At 43.3% G+C, this 18331-nt stretch overlaps 1 protein-coding gene across 2 annotated transcripts in view; it reads left to right on the plus strand.

The window, feature by feature from the left end:
• LOC142493850 (adhesion G protein-coupled receptor F5-like) overlaps positions 1-18331 on the plus strand; it is a 179958-nt gene that overhangs the window by 114096 nt on the left and 47531 nt on the right. For both annotated transcript variants that reach the window (XM_075598501.1, XM_075598500.1), the window contains exon 3: positions 6335-6398. In XM_075598501.1, coding sequence (XP_075454616.1) covers positions 6335-6398 — 64 coding nt within the window. The remainder of the gene's footprint in view (positions 1-6334; positions 6399-18331) is intronic.

Consider the following 18331-nt stretch of genomic DNA (forward strand, 5'->3'; position numbering starts at 1 on the left):
CACACCACTCCTTCCCCCTACACACCACTCCCTCCCGCTACACACACCTCCCTCCCCGGCGTGGGAACAGGCTGCCACGCGGCGCGTAAGATGGCGGACCCCCTTCCTCCCTCGCGGCGCCGAGTGAGAAGATGGCGGCGGCCGGAAGTACAGGTAGGTGTCGCGTGTGTGTGTGTGTGTGTGTGTGTGTGTGTGTGTGACACTGCCCCCCCTCCTGTCCACTGCCCCCCCTCCTGTCCACTGCCCCCCCTCCTGTCCACTGCCCCCCCTCCTGTCCACTTCCCCCCCTCCTCCTGTCCACTTCCCCCCCCCTCCTGTCCACAGCCCCCCCCCCCTCCTGTCCACAGCCCCCCCCCTCCTGTCCACTGCCCCCCCTCTCCTGTCCACTGCCCCCCCTCTCCTGTCCACTGCCCCCCTCTCCTGTCCACAGCCCCCCCTCCTGTCCACTGCCCCCCCTCTCCTGTCCACTGCCCCCCCTCTCCTGTCCACTGCCCCCCCCTCTCCTGTCCACTGCCCCCCCTCTCCTGTCCACTGCCCCCCCTCTCCTGTCCACTGCCCCCCTCTCCTGTCCACTGCCCCCCCTTCTGTCCACTGCCCCCCCCTCCTGTCCACTGCCCCCCCCTCCTGTCCACCGTCCACCCCCTCCTGTCCACTGTCCACCCCCTCCTGTCCACTGTCCACTGCCCCCCCCTCCTGTGCACTGTCCACCCCCTCCTGTCCACTGTCCACTGCCCCCCCCTCCTGTCCACTGCCCCCCCTCCTGTCCACTGCCCCCCCTACTGTCCACTGCCCCCCCTACTGTCCACTGCCCCCCCCTCCTGTCCACTGCCCCCCCCTCCTGTCCACTGCCCCCCCCCCTCCTGTCCACTGCCCCCCCCTCCTGTCCACTGCCCCCCCCTCCTGTCCACTGCCCCCCCCTCCTGTCCACTGCCCCCCCTCCTGTCCACTGCCCCCCCCTCCTGTCCACTGCCCCCCCTCCTGTCCACTGCATCCCCCTCCTGTCCACTGCCCCCCCCCTCCTGTCCACTGCCCCCCCTCCTGTCCACTGCCCCCCCCTCCTGTCCACTGCCCCCCCCTCCTGTCCACTGCATCCCCCTCCTGTCCACTGCCCCCCCCTCCTGTCCACTGCCCCCCCTTCCTGTCCACTGCCCCCCCTTCCCCCTTCCCACCGCCTCCCCTCCCCCTTCCCACCGCCTCCCCTCCCCCTTCCCACCGCCTCCCCTCCCCCTTCCCACCGCCTCCCCCCCCTTCCCACCGCCTCCCCTTCCCACTGCCCCCCCCCCCTTCCCACCGCCCCCCCCTTCCCACCGCCCCCCCCCTTCCCACCGCCCCCCCACACCGCCTCCCCCTTCCCACCGCCCCCCCCCCCTTCCCACCGCCCCTTCCCACCACCCCCCCCTTCCCACCGCCCCTTCCCACCGCCCCTTCCCACCGCCTCCCTTCCCACCGCCTCCCTTCCCACCGCCTCCCCACCCCCGCCTCTGCCTTTCACCCGCCCTTACTCCGGCCGCCTCTGCCTTTCACCCACCGCCTCACAGCCGCTGCACGCAACAGACACCCGCCACACTCGACACATACCTGCCGCCACACACACCTGCTGCCTCCCGCCCCTACGCACCGACATCACTGTCCCACCGCCTCACACCCTAGCAGGACCCCCACGCACAGACAGCACTCACAAACCACGCGCCACCCACCGCCTCACACCCTAGCAGGACCCCCACTCACAGACAGCACTCACAACCCACGCGCCACCCGCCGCCTCACACCCTAGCAGGACCCCCACTCACAGACAGCACTCACAACCCACGCGCCACCCGCCGCCTCACACCCTAGCAGGACCCACACTCACAGACAGCACTCACAACCCACGCACCACCCGCCGCCTCACACCCTAGCAGGACCCCCACTCGCAGACAGCACTCACAACCCACGCGCCACCCGCCGCCTCACACCCTAGCAGGACACACGCCTCACATTTTTACATCACTTATGGCACCAAAATATACATTGTACTGTGGTGTGGTTACAATAAACCATTTTTATACAACATCGTATTACATTTTCTTCCATCTTTCTTTTCAATATTATTATCCAACCTTTACAACAAATACTCAACTATTGTTCCACAATTTATAAATAATACTACCTATTACGCATTTACATCCCGGGCAACGCCGGGTCTCTCAGCTAGTATATATATAAAACATAGATGACCTAGGCGCAGAAAAAAGAGAGGGGGAAACAAAACATAGAGTAGTATGTCTGTAATGGGTCAGAATAGATAAGAGATGCACTTACAACTGATTAGATTAATTAGAACTTTTCTCCAGTACAACTGGAACTCAATCTTTCATATGGATCAGAGGCCAAGATTTTACTGTTCTCCAAAGAATATAGCAGTGGTAAAATAACCAAATCCTTCTCCGCACACACTGGGACCGAATTGTGATTCAGGAATCAAGAATATTTTTCAACTCAATCGACTTGTAATAGGAAAATCAGATGATGACTTCATAAACCAATGTAGGTCAGAAATTGGTAATGGGCATACAGGTGCGCCAACGAGTATTCTAAAACTTGCCTTAAACTTGTCTTGGAAAATCTTGGGATATCACCAACAAGACCCAGGGTCGTGCTGGGTACATGCTGGGTACACTGGCGACACACTTTATTCGAGCTCGGCTAGTCCCACGAATTCGGGTATACTCGGGTGTATTGAGGTTTGTGACTGTTTTCTGCCCGAGTGCATTGCGTTATTTTCCAGGCAGGGATTGAAGCATTTTATTCCCGCTGGCTGCAATACTGCACAGTATATATATATATATATATATACTACATTACAATTCATGAATTTATGCCATCTGGTAGACACGCGAAGCATTGCAGCCTATTAAATCCTAATCATTATCATTTAACAGATCAGCCGCCCGTCAGCCAGGCATGAACCGTGGCTGGGAAGGCAAACGCAACGGGGCTTGTCAGAGGTGAGGAGCGGCGCATTCCAGGTATCTGCCAGGTACATACTGGGTATTTGCTCGAATAAAGTGTGTCGCAGCAGTACATGCTGCAACATTTCAGTGACATTTCTGCAGAGACTAATAGCCATCAGACTAACACAGCAAGGGTCCCTGGCGGGCCCTTTCAGTTTGAATGGACTGCCAGGGACCCCCGCTGTCAATCCGATGGGCCATTAGTCTGTCTGCAGAAATGTCAGGGAAATGTTGCAGCATGTACCCAGCATGTATCCAGGATGTACCCAGGATGTACCTGGGTCTTGTTGGTGATTGCCCCAGATTTGTTTTAGAATACTTGTCGGCACTACAGTAGATAGTAAATCTGTATTTATTAAAACTATATAGAGCCTGAATAATATCAGGACAAATAAAAAAGCAAAAATATGCCAACCATAGGAGATATCTATGATAGATCAATAGGGCTATAAATGCAGTGTATGCTACGCCCCAATAGTCTTGCTATAAGTGTCCCTTAAGAGATATATCTCAGCTCATGTGTAGTTAGGGTAAAGGAACATCGCATATGAGCGTGGTGTCTCCGCCAACAAGTGTCTTTCAAATTATCCTCCTTACCCCTTCAATAATGCTCTTCTGGATGGGGGAACCGGAGCAGTATGTCCCTATACCAAACGGTACACAACCGGCTTCTCCTCTCACACTCACCGTTTCCGGTTCACGTGGGGTTGTCATCACTCGGCTCGCGAGATCTTGATTGCAGTTTCCACGATCAGACTCCGCTGTGCACCACACCACTCTCACAGGGCTCCCAGAGCTTTCCTATTGGCATGCAACGTTAACACCGCACTGACCAAAATGTCACGGATTCACCATTGATGATCCTCTGATGATCCTCTCCTATATAAATCACACCCTACACATTTCAACTTCTTTCTTCGTCAGGGTTGATACATTATATATATTATTATACATTATCAACCCCTGATGAAGATGGAAGTTGAAACGCGTTAGATGTGATTTCTATAGGAGAGGATCATCAGAGGATCATCAACGGTGAATCCGTGACATTTTGGCTAGTGCAGTGTTAAAGTTGCATGCCGATAGGAAAGCCCTGGGATCCCTATGAGAGCGGTGTGGTGCGCAGCGGAGTCTAATCGTGGAAACTGCAATCATGATCTCGCGAGAGGTGACCACCCCACTTAACGCAGAAGTGGTGAGTGTGAGAGGAGAAGCCGGGGAGAAGCCGGTTGTGTACCGTTTGGTACAGGGTCATACTGCTCCGGTTCCACCACCCAGAAGAGCGTTATTGCAGGGGTAAGGAGGATAATCTGAAAGACACTTGTTGGCGGAGACACCATGCTCATATGGGACGTTCCTTTACCCTAACTACACATGAGCTGAGATATGGCTCTTAAGGGACACAGACTGTAGGGGCTTGGCATACACTGCATTTATAGCCTTACTAATCCATTATAGATATCTCCTATTGTTGGCATATTTTTGCATTTTTATTTGTCCTAATATCATTCAGGCTCTATATAGTTTTAATAAATACAGATTTACTATCTATGCCCATTACCAATTTCTGACCTAGATTGGTTTATGAAGTCCTCATCTTATTTTCCTATTACACACCGATTGAGTTGAAGAATATTCTTGATTCCTGAATCACAATTTGGTCCCAGTGTGTGCGGAGAAGGATTTGGTTATTTTACCACTGCTATATTCTTTGGAGAACAGTAAAATCATGGCCTCTGATCCATATGAAAGATTGAGTTCCAGTTGTACTGGAGAAAAGTTCTTATTTATCTAATCAGTTGTCAGTGCATATCTTATCTATTCTGAAGACCCATTACAGACATACTACTCTATGTTTTGTTTCTCCCTCCCTTTTTTCTTTTTCTCTGCGCCTAGGTCATCTATGTCATTGTAATCCTCTCGACTTTGGTGGGGTCGTGAACATAATTGGCAGCATTGAAACAGGGAAAGTAATTTACTGTTAGCACCTCCCCCGGTATATTTTAATGTGTATTAATTTACATTTGTTATTTATTTGTTAGTTTGGAATTAGATTTTTGTCGCGTTTATTATACACACACACACACACACACACACACACACACACACACACACACACACACACACACACACACACTAGATTAAGAATGCTATTAATTGGAATGACTGCTACTAAGCCTATAAAACATGTAACAGTAACAATATTAAAAAGTATAAAAAAGAAATGAAAAGTCCGAAAACCATAATAAAAAGTCCAATTTTCACTGTGACCCCAATGGGTCAACCTTGCTGGATCCTTTGAATACTGGGAGCCTTCTTCATGGGTACAACTACCTCCCCTCACGTGACCTATATAGAAAAAAAGGAAGATCCTTGTGTAATACCAGTGAGTAAAATGTACGGCCGTGAATTGAATGCATTGTATGAATAAACTCATGCCCCAACGTGCTCTCCAGGACGCTGCTCTGTGGAATCCGTCGTGGAATATCCTCCTTTGGAATCTTTTCTGTCAATCCCTCTCTGGCGCAGTGAGTGACACTGTTCACAAGTAGCAAATAGCAACACGTGACCCGTCTACTATTTACTATCTTTGGACACTTTTCGTTAGAAATTCTTTTTTTGTTGCTATCGGGAGTCTGCAACAAATTGCTATGCAACACACATTCCCAGCTAGCTCAAACTCCCACACCCACCACATCATGAATATATATTTATGTCAACAAGAGAACTACTGGGTCCCATAATGGTTCTTCCCCTCTTACAGAGGTAAAAGGAAGGGTTCACAGTGTAGTGTAGGACCTGCATTAATTTGGTGATACCTTAGCGTTGGTATACAGGCTTATGACGCTTTGGCCAAAGGGTTAACTAAATAACCAAGTATTTAACATTATTATTGAACTATTTTACTTTATACTTTTTACCATATATGTTTTGTCAATGGTATATAGCATTGGGCACCCCTGTCTCTTGTTAAATTGCTATTCAAAAACTGGAACAGGTGAACTAAACATAGGGTGACAAATTGTGCCTTCCATGAGATTGGCGGAGTCTATTATACAGTAGTTGCTCATTGCAGTTTTGCTACAGTCCAGGTGGTACAGTATACTGGCACGATGAGGTCTATACAATATTGTTCATTTCTTCCATACAAAATTTACATCTCCTGTATGTAGCACGTGTGTTTTTATAATATTGGTTGTTTTAGTGTGTTAAATTTTTCTAAAAGATATTCAACTATAGTAGAAGAAGACATGTCTACCAAGGACAAATGAAGTCCACTTCCCCGAAGTACACTATACTGTACAATGCATGTAGCTTCTCTTTCTTTTTTTTTTTTCCAGGTGCAAAATGCAAACATTGAACCTGAACTTTTCCAGAGAAGCTTATCAAGACAGAAACGTGCCGGTAAAAAAAAAATAGTCATTATTTTGAGCAATTTTCATTTTATCTTGAATTATTTCCAGATGGTTATTCTCTGAAACCTGCAGTTTGTCTGGTTTTGCAAGATGTGATAATATGTAAATGAGGAAAGAACGGTTTAGAGACTGAAAAGTTATTGTAGTTATGTTTTAATAGAAATAGAAGAGGACTTAATAATGATATGGAGTTTTTAACACACTATCATCATTTTGTGTAATGTTTCTCCCGGACCCCCTGTTAATTTTACAATTATCATTTTGCTTCCCCCATGCACCTCCCCCACACCCTCTCACACTGCTGAAGAATTATTGGTCCTATTTCTCACTGTCCTTTTCACCCATTTATTGCCCTGTCTGTTTATTCACTACTCCCTCCGCCAGTCCTTTTCTACCTCACCTGTCTATCTTGGATTTTATATCTGCGTTAAGCTCATGGAATCTCTGTAACTCAGTATCGCTGACCTAAGGAAGAGAGGATAACTCTCGAAAGCTGGTCTTTTTATATCTATTGTTTGTCTAAATAACAAAGGTGTCACCTTATACTGATGTAGACATTTACTCTATAATTATGTTCAAATAGTGAAACCTGAAAGGTAGAGATGTTTGAACTTTTCGCCTAAGGTCATAAACTTTGCGATATTTGTCATTTTAACAATATTTGAGTAAGGGAGAGAGAGAGTGCAAGAGAGCAAGCCCCATATTTCAGGTTTTGTGTCAACGTGTCTATTTTGACGGAAGTTTATCGACTAGAAAGTTAAAATCTAACCTTTTGGCAATTTTTAAAAACGTTTTCTAAAGTTCAAGCGACACAGAATCAACGCTTATTTGGACACGCTCAAACACCTCTTCAGAAAAATCTTCATATTTAGAAGCACTTTGCAATACAGAAAAATGTGTTGGTACTTGTTACAACACAGATTGGACCACTTGCTTTTGAAAGCAATCATAAAATGTTACCACTTTGCTGTGTCATACTGTTGGCAACAATACTGTACAAAAGGCTTAATGATACATTGATTCTCAGCGCCAGTGGACCTAAAATCTTTGCCCGACAATACCTTTACCAAATCTCCATCCATGCATTATTATTTTCACTATCGTTTTTAGTGTCTGTGCAGTAGTTCATTGCATTCATTACAGTACACTTTGGTTGTTCAAAGTTTTGTTCTCAGCCCGGGCCTTCTTCAGGATGGGATCAAAATGTTGGACAGCCAAAAATGGTCTGTAATTATGTTTATTTTTAATACAGTTTGTTTTGAATTCTTAAAATATGCTGGTATTTCTTTATTCTCCTTCGCTGTGGTTTTGACGTGGGACCATAAGCATTAAAAAAAACAAATGTATACTACATGAGTATTACGGTTAGTGTATTAACTATTAACCTATTTGCTAAATACACCAATACTACATTATTGTGTCAGGACATTGCATTGGACACAATCTTTTAGAACCACTAAAGCATTTTTCAACAGATTACAAAACAATGTTAAAAACAGGAAGCTACTAGGTGTGGTAAGGAAAAGAGATTTAGGGGCCTATGCAGAGTCGTCCGAATACATGCCATTCGGCATGTATTCGGCAGAATTTGCTTCCCGTATGCACAGAGGCTTCCTTGAGTGGCGAAATTTGAAATTTTCGCCAGGAGATTTGCTAGGCGGCAGCATCCCGCCAATGTGTTGGCGAGAAGCGTGTTTTTTTTACATTTCGCCATGTTTCTAGGTTCGGCATATGCAGGAAAGGGCAAAGTGTGGTATTCGGCATGTGTGCTTGAATTCTCAGCGCTGAAGTCGCCAATTGTGCGCGCCAGGAAAAAATGGCAGTAGCCGTCCTGTTCACTGGAAAGTGCTGTCAGTTAGTAAGGGGAAGCGGAGGAGCGGTCACGTGACCGCTCCCATCCAATGGGTCTGCAGCCGGTTCCCTACAGAGCCGTCATTGCCAGACAGAAGGTGGGGTGTGTGTGTGTGATGCCCCGATCGCTGTCTCCCTTCTGCCCTGGTCCCTGCCCCCCTTCTGCTCCGGTCCCTGCCCCCCTTCTGCTCCGGTCCCTGTCTCCTGTGTGTGTGTGTGTTTGCATTGTGTGTGTGTATGTGTATGTGCATGCATGCATGTGTGTGTATGTGTGCATGTGTGTGTATGTGTGCATGTGTGTATGCATGTATGCATGTGTATGTGTGTGTATGCATGTGTGTGTATGCATGTATGCATGTGTGTGTATGTGTACTGCTGCCGAGTGCGGGGCTTCAGATCGCGATCAGCTGCTGTGTTTGGGGGGAGGGAGGGTCAGTATTGCTGCCGAGTGCAGGGCTTCACATTGCGATCAGCTGCTGGGCTTGGGGGGAGGGGGGGGTCAGTAGTGCTGCCGAGTGCAGGGCTTCACATTGCGATCAGCTGCTGGGCTTGGGGGGAGGGCATCACGCTGTCACAAACCTTTGCCTTTGTGTATCAGTGCCTGTAAATGTGTGTATACAGTATCGTGTGTCTGTCTATCAGTGTATATTCCTGTGTGTCTGTCTATCACTGTGTATTATTGTGTATCTGTCTGAGTATCAGTATGTATTGCTGTGTGTCTGTCTATCAGTATGTACACTGTCTGTCACTGAATGTCTATGACTGTAGCTAATAAAAATTGTAAAAGTGTAAAGAGAAGGTTTTTTTTTCAGTATCTGCAGCTTCACAGTGCTTCTACCACTTTAACAGAGAGACGCGCGCTGTTTCTCTGGTATGTAACTATGCAGAAGCTGTCACTAAGACGCTGTGCCAGGAATGTGGTGTTTACTTTAGAAATTTCCCACCCACTTGAATTGAAGTCTTGCGAGACTCACGAGCGCGACTTTCACCCGCAGTGACTGAAAATATAGCCAGATGTAAGTAGCTCAGTCTGAAATGGCGCGATTAACACTCGCCAATCATACACTTTGAGACTTGATTGACGATTTGTCCTTTCTGAATCAGGCTCAATAAATACGCCACAATGTTGAACTTTTACAAGAATGGCAATTTATTTTGCCGTTCCTCTCTGCATAGGCCCCTTAGTCAGCTGAGTTCTTTAGGTGAATTTGAGCGGAGTGTATTTGCATAGATTACTTAGAGCTTAGTGAAGAGAATGTCAGAAGAGCAGTGAACCGGGAAATGCTAGTAACGGGGCAGTATCAGGGTAACAACTAATCAGAACAAGGAGGAAGAGCATGCTTTTTATGTTGTCATAATTATGCACAAAATAATTGCAGTGTCCTAATTAACTATATTTAGAATCTAAAAGATCGATATATTTGAAGTCTTTGCCTTTCTGGGTGTGTTTTCATTTTTTTTGGGGGGGGGGGGAGCACTTTTAAAGATGACAGACTGTGAGTGTCCTTAATGAGAGAACAGTTGTCCCATTAGTGTGTTGGTACTGGAGCAGCTACAGTATAGTGATAATATATATATCATGCATTGTATACATATTGTGATGCCCACATCCCGTTGCAGTCTCTTTTATCCCAATTTAAGCCCGGAAACACTGTATTTTCTAAGCAGGGGTTTATTTACAGGGATTAAATCATACATCGGGCCCACCGTCCCTTTAAGAAAACCACATAATACAATGAAATCCTATTCACGTTAAGGAAACTAACTCACTTTACTTCAGTCCTCTCTAAAGACCGCTGGCCAACTATACTGTTTCCCAGCTAAAACATGCCCTGGCATATACACTAACGTAACATAGTCTTTGCATACAATAATAAGGGTTTTGCTTATCTTTAATCATTATGTTGCAGATGTCACTGCTTCAGCACGATCTCTCCTCCTTTCCTTCCTTAGGGGAACTCAGCGTTGGATAAGCCATTCGTTGTAAAGCGAAGCGTTGTAAAACGAGGACTGCCTGTATTATTATTAATTTCTGTCCACTAAGTAGTTTGACATTTATTTTATATACATAAAATATACATATAATACATAAAAAGTCAATTTCTATTGTTCTCCCATAATTCATTGAGGTGATTGAGTGCAGCATACAGTGCATCCTTTCCTGCTACTGATATTTATCTCCTGTTTTGCACCACTAACTTCTAAAATAAAAGACTTCTCTCCTGTTAGTGTAAGGTGAGCAAGGAGTGTTTTTCCTGTTTAGTGTTATTTTACATTGTATTGATGTCATACAAATGTGAAGCTAATTAATCATTAACATGAGTCTCACCGGATCTCTATTATCCCTGACTGACAATGGCACATATACATCTCAGACTGAAAGTTTAGATCTGTCACCACTGAAACCTGGCAATCATCTACACAGCTATAAATTACTCATCTATACAAATGTTTGTTTAATATCTGTGCATACTTATAATTGCTTTCTTTTCTTGTAGCATCTTTCTCTTAGAGGAATGTCACGCAATCCCTTTTAATGATAAGCTGGCAAGAGTACAATACATAGCTGCACTCATAGCCTACATCAGTGTTTCCCAACTCCAGTCCTCAGGGAACCCCAACAGGTCAGGTCTTAAGGATATCCCTGCTCCAGCACAGGTGGCTCAGTCAAAATGACTGAGTCGCTGATTGACCCACCTGTGCAGTGTGGGATAGATAATATCTTCCTTTCCAGCGTAGTTCAAATGCAGGAATCAGGGCCAGTAGGTGTTGTCCACTTCTTCACAACTTCCTTTTAAACTTCAGTTGTCCTGCTACTTACAATGTGCTACTTGGAGATGGGCTGCAGGCAGCTTAAGGCTGCTATGCCTGTGTTTATATGGGCCTAAAAAGTCACCTGACAGTTAAGTCAGTCTGCTTAATTAGCCCATGTGAGTCCATTCATACAGATGGTTCTTCTACACAGGGTGTTCCCTGCCTAGGTGTTAAAGCTTAATTTAATTAAGGGGTGAATGAGACAGGATTCAAATATGGGATTTACTTAAGATTGTTTCAGTTGCATATACTAAAATACACACAGCAAAGGGTGAATATACCAACCTTGGCTGTGACTGGGCATACCTTCCCTTCCACAGGCTTACCTCTAGCCTTTCTCTCTGCCCAGCTCCCTACCCCAGCCTTCTCCAGCTGCTTCACGTGCTTCTTCTCTATTTCACACGTTCCCCTTCCCTTTTACAGTTACTGTACTTTAGAGATTTCCAGGCTCCCTCCAAAGCTCTGCACATTAGCTGCAATAGATTCTTGGACCCCTGTCTCCTCATTATGCTGATTTGAAGTTTCCTCTCCTGCCTGGACAGCATAAACATGCTCAAATAAGCTAAGGTCCCCATTCTACCTTTGTCTGTGGCTAAGCAAACTATTGTCCTGGCTCGCACCTTTTCTCTTTATTCATTTACAATCTAAGCCTTCCCTACCACAAATACAACAGGTACATCAATATCATGCTTGCTTTTCTCTTCCTCTGAGTTATGCTTAGCATGCCGGCTCTTTTGCTTACAATCTCATTCTTGGCGCTAAGCATCTAGTTTATTATTTAAATTGTCTTAAACATAAAAGGATTTATGGCCGGTCAAACCACTTACCAGGCCATGTGTTTTATAGGACTGATGGTATCTGGGGTCAATACCTAGGTTTGCAAGTGGGGAACTGAAATATGGCATTGGATAAATCCTAAATCCTATCACAGTAGGATAAACGGAAACTTTTTAAATGTACCTTGAAAACAGGGAAGCATGCTTTAAACTGGTTTCATTCCTACAGACGAGACAACAAGTATTCTAAAGCTTGCCTTAAACTAGCCCGGTTACATGCTGGGTATATGCTGGGTATAACCTGGCTAGTTTAAGGCAAGTTTAAGGCATTTCTGCATTGACTAATAGCCCATTGGATTAACACAGCATGGGTCCCTGGCAGTCCAATTCAGTTTGAATGGGACTGCCAGGGACCCCCGCTGTTAATTTGATGGGCCATTAGTCAATGCAGAAATGCCTTAAACTTGCCTTAAACTAGACCCAGCATGTACCTGGGTCTTTTTGGCGATTGCCACTGGTTTGTGTTAGAATAACCGTCGGCACTACAGTACCTATCAGGTAGATCTCAACATGTGTCTATCTCAGGCTCTAACTCCAACCCTGTTCTCAGGCCCCTACTCTTCTCAGTGTTCATCAAGGATCTTCCCACAGCTTGTAAGGAAGCTTCAATACACATGTATGCAGATTACATTATTTTATATGCACACAGCCCTAGCCTCTCCGACCTCAATGACAAAGATCCTGCCGAGACCTGATACTTCCAATTGAAAGAGTCTTCAATCCAACACGATCATACCCACTGCTGTTATTCCATTGAGAAACTGTGAGTCCCTAACTGTGATTCATTGAGCTGTTTTTTCTGTAGAACATACTACACTATATATTTTTATTTATTTTCCCACGTATGGTGACATCTGCGCTCCCCACAAGCTCCTTTTTACAATCAACAACAGGAGAAATTGGATCTTCTCCTTAGAGGGTTCAGCTGCGAAGTTCACTATTTTTTATATACACTTATACACATAAGAGCACTTTTTTATTAACAGGTTTAATATAAGATATCATTTATTGCACCTCTATAAGAAGCGCCTCACAAACCTTTTTTGCAATTAGTATTTAACTGTCTGATTACGCAAATGTTCATCTTTCATACTCCATTGACATCTCTGGGAAGAATCTGTTGCATGTGGCATATAAGGATTCCAACTTTTTTATCCTTATTATTTTTAGAAACTGTCTGCATTTAATATTGTATGTTCTTGTAATATTCTTTTTATGGTAACCTAAGAACAGTACCTTTTTTATATTATATCTAAACTTTTATAAGTAATCACTTTTGGCTTTGATTGAACTCTTGCACACTTTGCAGAGAATCATTTATCAGACACATTTTGCTACTACATATTTTTGTGTGTTAAGTGCATAGTTTTCATAGTAAGCAGAGATTTAGATCAAAGGTTCTGTAAGTACATTTTAATAACTCCTCTTGTAGTGGCAGCGGAGTTAAGATATATATTGTAACAGATTGCGGGTAGATATTACTCATTATGAGGTCCCTGGCGTAGGTGAAAGGTGAGACAGCTAGTTAGTTGTGTATTAACACTTGTCACATATATGTCACATGCGGACGTGTGCCATTCGTGACAAATGTGACAGATTGAGGGGAGATATTATTAATTTGAGGGATCTTGCAAGGTGAAGAATGTTTCAGCTGAGTAGCTGTGTGTATTAACCCTTGTCACATATACAAGTCACGTGCTCACATGTGTGCCGTTCGTGACAGTATTATTTAAAGAAACTTGTTCACCTGACTTAACAGTCTGACAGCTAGGAATGTTACATTTGCACAATAGAAGTTGTGGTGGCATCTATACTGTTTCTGTAACAGAGCTATTCTGACCTTCAAGGCCAGAGATTAATGTACGTACTCTATCTACAAAAATAAACTTTTATAAAACTGCGGAGGGTGTAAAAGAGCGTCAAGAATGTGCATCATCATATTGTGTGTAGGTCAGCCGACGATTTGCAGATTGGTAAAAATATACTGTGAACTACATTTTTATATAAAAAGCGATGTACCTTGTATACTGTAATTCCAGCCATATCAAATAAGATGTTAACGTCCAATGCAATGAGCAACTATGACTCGATTGTTAAAGTTATGTACAGTATGTTATAATTAGAGATGGACGATTTTTTGGGTGGATTTGTAGAGCGGGACTTTCAAATGTAATGTGTCTCCAGTTGTATGTATATATCCTCTCAAACGTCCCTCCAAATAGAGAGCCGTGCCTATGCTGAAACTTGTACATTTCTTTGAATTTTCTTTTTTACAAACCATTAATGTGTTACAAACACTTTTTTTTCAACCTATCTTACCCTTTTACCCTCGTATTTCACTATTTGTGTTCTTCTCCTTATTTCTTTATTCCCTGTGAAGTTTTTGTACTGTTGACCAGGATTTAATTTACAATCTGGTCATAATTAGCAACTTCGTGTTAAGTGTTTTAGATGTTGCTAACAACACCAGGACTACCTGGCACAAGGTTGGGTATGATGGGTTCGTAAAACATAAATATCATTTCAAATTCCTCAATGAAATATGAGTCAAAATACAAATGAATCTTGAAATGTTTGACAGAAAGAACATTTTAATCAGCATCTATACAGCAACATATAAAGCATAAAGTAGTTGTCAACTTTTCTAAATTAATTTCTGAAACATTTTGCAACATATTCAAAGCTATGCAATTTAGCATAGATCTTTCCAATACAGTATTGGGAGGATAGTGTATAAATGGACCTATTTTATGGCTTAAAAGCTTTATGTACTAGATTCAAACTATTTTTACGGTCACATGTCCTGGTTTACAATAGCAAAATTTACTTCGCACCCCAATGCAAAAAGTAAACAAAACATGGGAAAGTTGGCTTGTTCGCCCTGATAATGTATTGCAATATATTTAAACACATAGTTAATAACACCATATAAGGGCATACACAATTCCTTATGTATTTAATTTGTAATACTTTATTTCTGAGTAGCTTTGAAATGGTGTAGCGGAAGGAAGGCGCTATACAGCATTTGTTTATATTAAAGTGCCGACTTTATAGGAAAATATAAAAAATACTTACCGACCAAAACCATCTCATACAGTAAGTTTATCTTTGTCAGATGTGGAATTTCAACTTCATAGGATTCCTACTGTAGGTGTCCCTTTAACATTTTTGTATTACACCACACAATGATAATATATACATCACTGGTTCTTGTAACTATACTATTGGTTCATGTTGTAGACTCTGTGATGCAATCACATACCTTTCACCTGGTTTGACATGGTTTTGTGGCTTTACAAACGAGTGTATACTAGGTGTGTGTCTGCCCTCCATTTCACTGTTGTACAGTATCTAGTTAGCTATCTTTTCTATGCCCTCGTGTAGCCGCTCTACCCCTACAATACAAGACTATTCTGTTTCCTACATGGGGCATCCTGATATTTAATTGCTTTGCAAATTTTTGTCTCATTACTCAATTTTACTGGATATTTATTGTATATTCTGTGACATATTCCTGCTTAGAGTTGAGCAAGAGATACCTCCATACTCGGACTTCCATTGTTTGCTCCTTCTGTATTTTAGTAAGTGTAACAGCATTAAACATTTCTTCAATGATACTATGTACCTGGCATCAGACCAAACACTGACGATACAATGTTACTCCTGCAGCTACACAAGAGGTGATCCAGAACTTATTAAGGCCTGGCTGTATTCAGCTTCAATGTCACACAGAGGAACATCTGTAAATAAGTTATGATATCATAGCATGTCTCTGTTCTTGCTGCTACACTGTACCTGACTAAACGGTTGAGGGCAGGGGTGTCCAACTCCTGTCCTCAAGTGTCAACAACAGGTCAGGTTTTCAGGATATCCCTGCTTCAGCACAGGCGGCTCAATCCGTGTCTCAGTCACTCTGACTGAGCCGCCTGTGCTAAGCAGGGATATCCTGAAAACCTGACCTGTTGGTGTCCCTTGAGGACTGGAGTTGGCCACCCCTGGTTTAGGGTATGAGCTGTAAGACAGGTGCTTATTTTTAGCACATATAACAATGGTTGCCATTTCTTATACTGTAGTACAGATCATCAATACTAGACTAGCATTTGTAGTACTTTTTGTTTACATCATGTTCATGCTACACAGTATATGTTCCCTCTATTCTCCCTTTATACTCATTGGGGAGAGAAGGCGATAATAGCAGTTTGCTTTGATGCTTTGATGCATTTTATTTGTGTGTTTGTGTCACATGTAAGAGCCACCTCAGACCTGCCCGATTGTGCCCCACCAGATACAAGATAAATATAAATGTGATCCCCGGAGAGCTTCGTACATCTCGGTATAATCTGAGTGCCAAGTAATTCCACCTTTTTTTTGACACTTCCTAAATAAACAACTGATGCAAAGATGCAAAACGTGGAACAAAGACCTTGATACATTTGCACAAATGGCATTTTGGGTTAATTTTGCTCCAGATTTGTCTTGATACTGTACATCGCTCATTTTCTTCATTTTCTGCCTCAAAGCTCTCTTTGAGTTTTCTCTTTTGTCTTCATTTACCTGTTATTTGTCTGTGTCCAAATGTATACAGTGCTGTATACTGTATGTGCCCTATCATTGTCTCTCTATGTCGATTCTCTGTGTTTGTCTATACTGGCTTTCTGTAAATCATACTTCCCTTTGGTGTTACTCATCCATTTGGTTTTACACTCCTACAGTATTTGAGACTTGCCTTGTCTCCAAAATCCTCAGCTGTATTCTCCAGTCTGCTACTTATCCTCTCATTCCTCAGTATCACCTGGTTGATGAGTCAGCGAAGAGATATGCCTGGGTGGTTATGCCCCACCAAACATGTGCCTTCTTTCCCAGTTTTTCAGCTGTTTCCTTCACTCTCGTACTTAACCTTTCAGTCTACTGGTAGATGAGTAAGTGAAGAGACAGGCTTTGGAGGAAGAGTGCTACTGGCACATACTGTACACAGAAAGAAGTTATGCAAATTGTATGTGGGATGCATTCAGTGGGAAAGACCAACCCAGGAGTTTCATTTTAAACCTATGGCTGGCTGGATTCATACAGTACCAGATTTAGTCAACCTGCTCAGCTCATTACATTATCTAGCCTCTAGGTCTTTTGAGTCGACCATGGCTGCAGTAGGGGGATGTCACAGTCAACCTTCTTTAAAAGTCTTTCTCAAGCACTATCAGCCCTCATTTGACACACTGAGCACTAAAGACACACTGAGCACTAAATCAACACCCCTAGTGTATTGTATTGTATGTCTTTATAGTGACCAGTTTCCTGCTTTGTATTATGTTACACACCCTTTGCATAATGATGGCTAAGTACTTTTAGATTATGTATAATGCATCCATTAAAAATGTACTTCTCTTTCATTATTAAAGGACATTTTCTTTTCACTTTTAAAAAATAGGTCAGAAAAGTCTGGAACTTTAGCATTTATGGTCTATTTTTAATAAACTTTTTTTGGAATTGTGCACAATAAGTGTTATTTACAAAATGGTAGCAATCATCCTATGCTAAATTTCAATAACTGAAATGGTTCATAGCATGTGATACTGATTATTGGCATTGCATGTACTGTACGTATAACTTTATATTCAGCACTTTATAAAAGAGACAATACAGTACAGGGAATTATAACACAACAAGTACAACAAACAAACTCAGACAATGGAAAAATAAATCCCTGCCCCGGAGAGCTTACAATCGAAGTGGTATGTTGGGAGACTTACAGAGACGGCAGGTGAGGGTATACGTGCAGTAGATGGCAGTGCTTGGCTACAATGATTGGTAGGTCTGTGGGTGTGAGACAGTAAAGAAATGTGTACCGAGAGTGGTACGCCAAAGAATCCCCTTTAGATAGGCGCACTGCAGACCTGAAAATATAGACGGTCAGGGGTTGGATGTGGTGTATAAAAATAAAAAACAACTTTAATAAATATTCATGTAATGGTGTACATAAAACAGTATATAGTGCTGTGCTATACACTGAGTAATAATAGACTGCTGTTGGTCTATATCAAACTCCGTCATGCGTCTCACTGTGCTCCCACTAATTTTGTCTCCCTTGAGCTTTAAAAGAATCTGGGTAGATGCTCTTAATATTTTCTGACAGTGAGACGCATGACGGAGTTTGATATAGACCAACAGCAGTCTATTATTACTCAGTGTATAGCACAGCACTATATACTGTTTTATGTACACCATTACATGAATATTTATTAAAGTTGTTTTTTATTTTTATACACCACATCCAACCCCTGACCGTCTATATTTTCAGGTCTGCAGTGCGCCTATCTAAAGGGGATTCTTTGGCGTACCACTCTCGGTACACATTTCTTGTCTATCTAGCCCATCCCCAGGCAGCACGCCTCCACCTATTAGGGGTCTGAGCGAGGTCCTTTTC

The sequence above is a fragment of the Ascaphus truei genome, chromosome 4, assembly GCF_040206685.1.
Source record: "Ascaphus truei isolate aAscTru1 chromosome 4, aAscTru1.hap1, whole genome shotgun sequence".
NCBI lineage: Eukaryota > Metazoa > Chordata > Amphibia > Anura > Ascaphidae > Ascaphus > Ascaphus truei.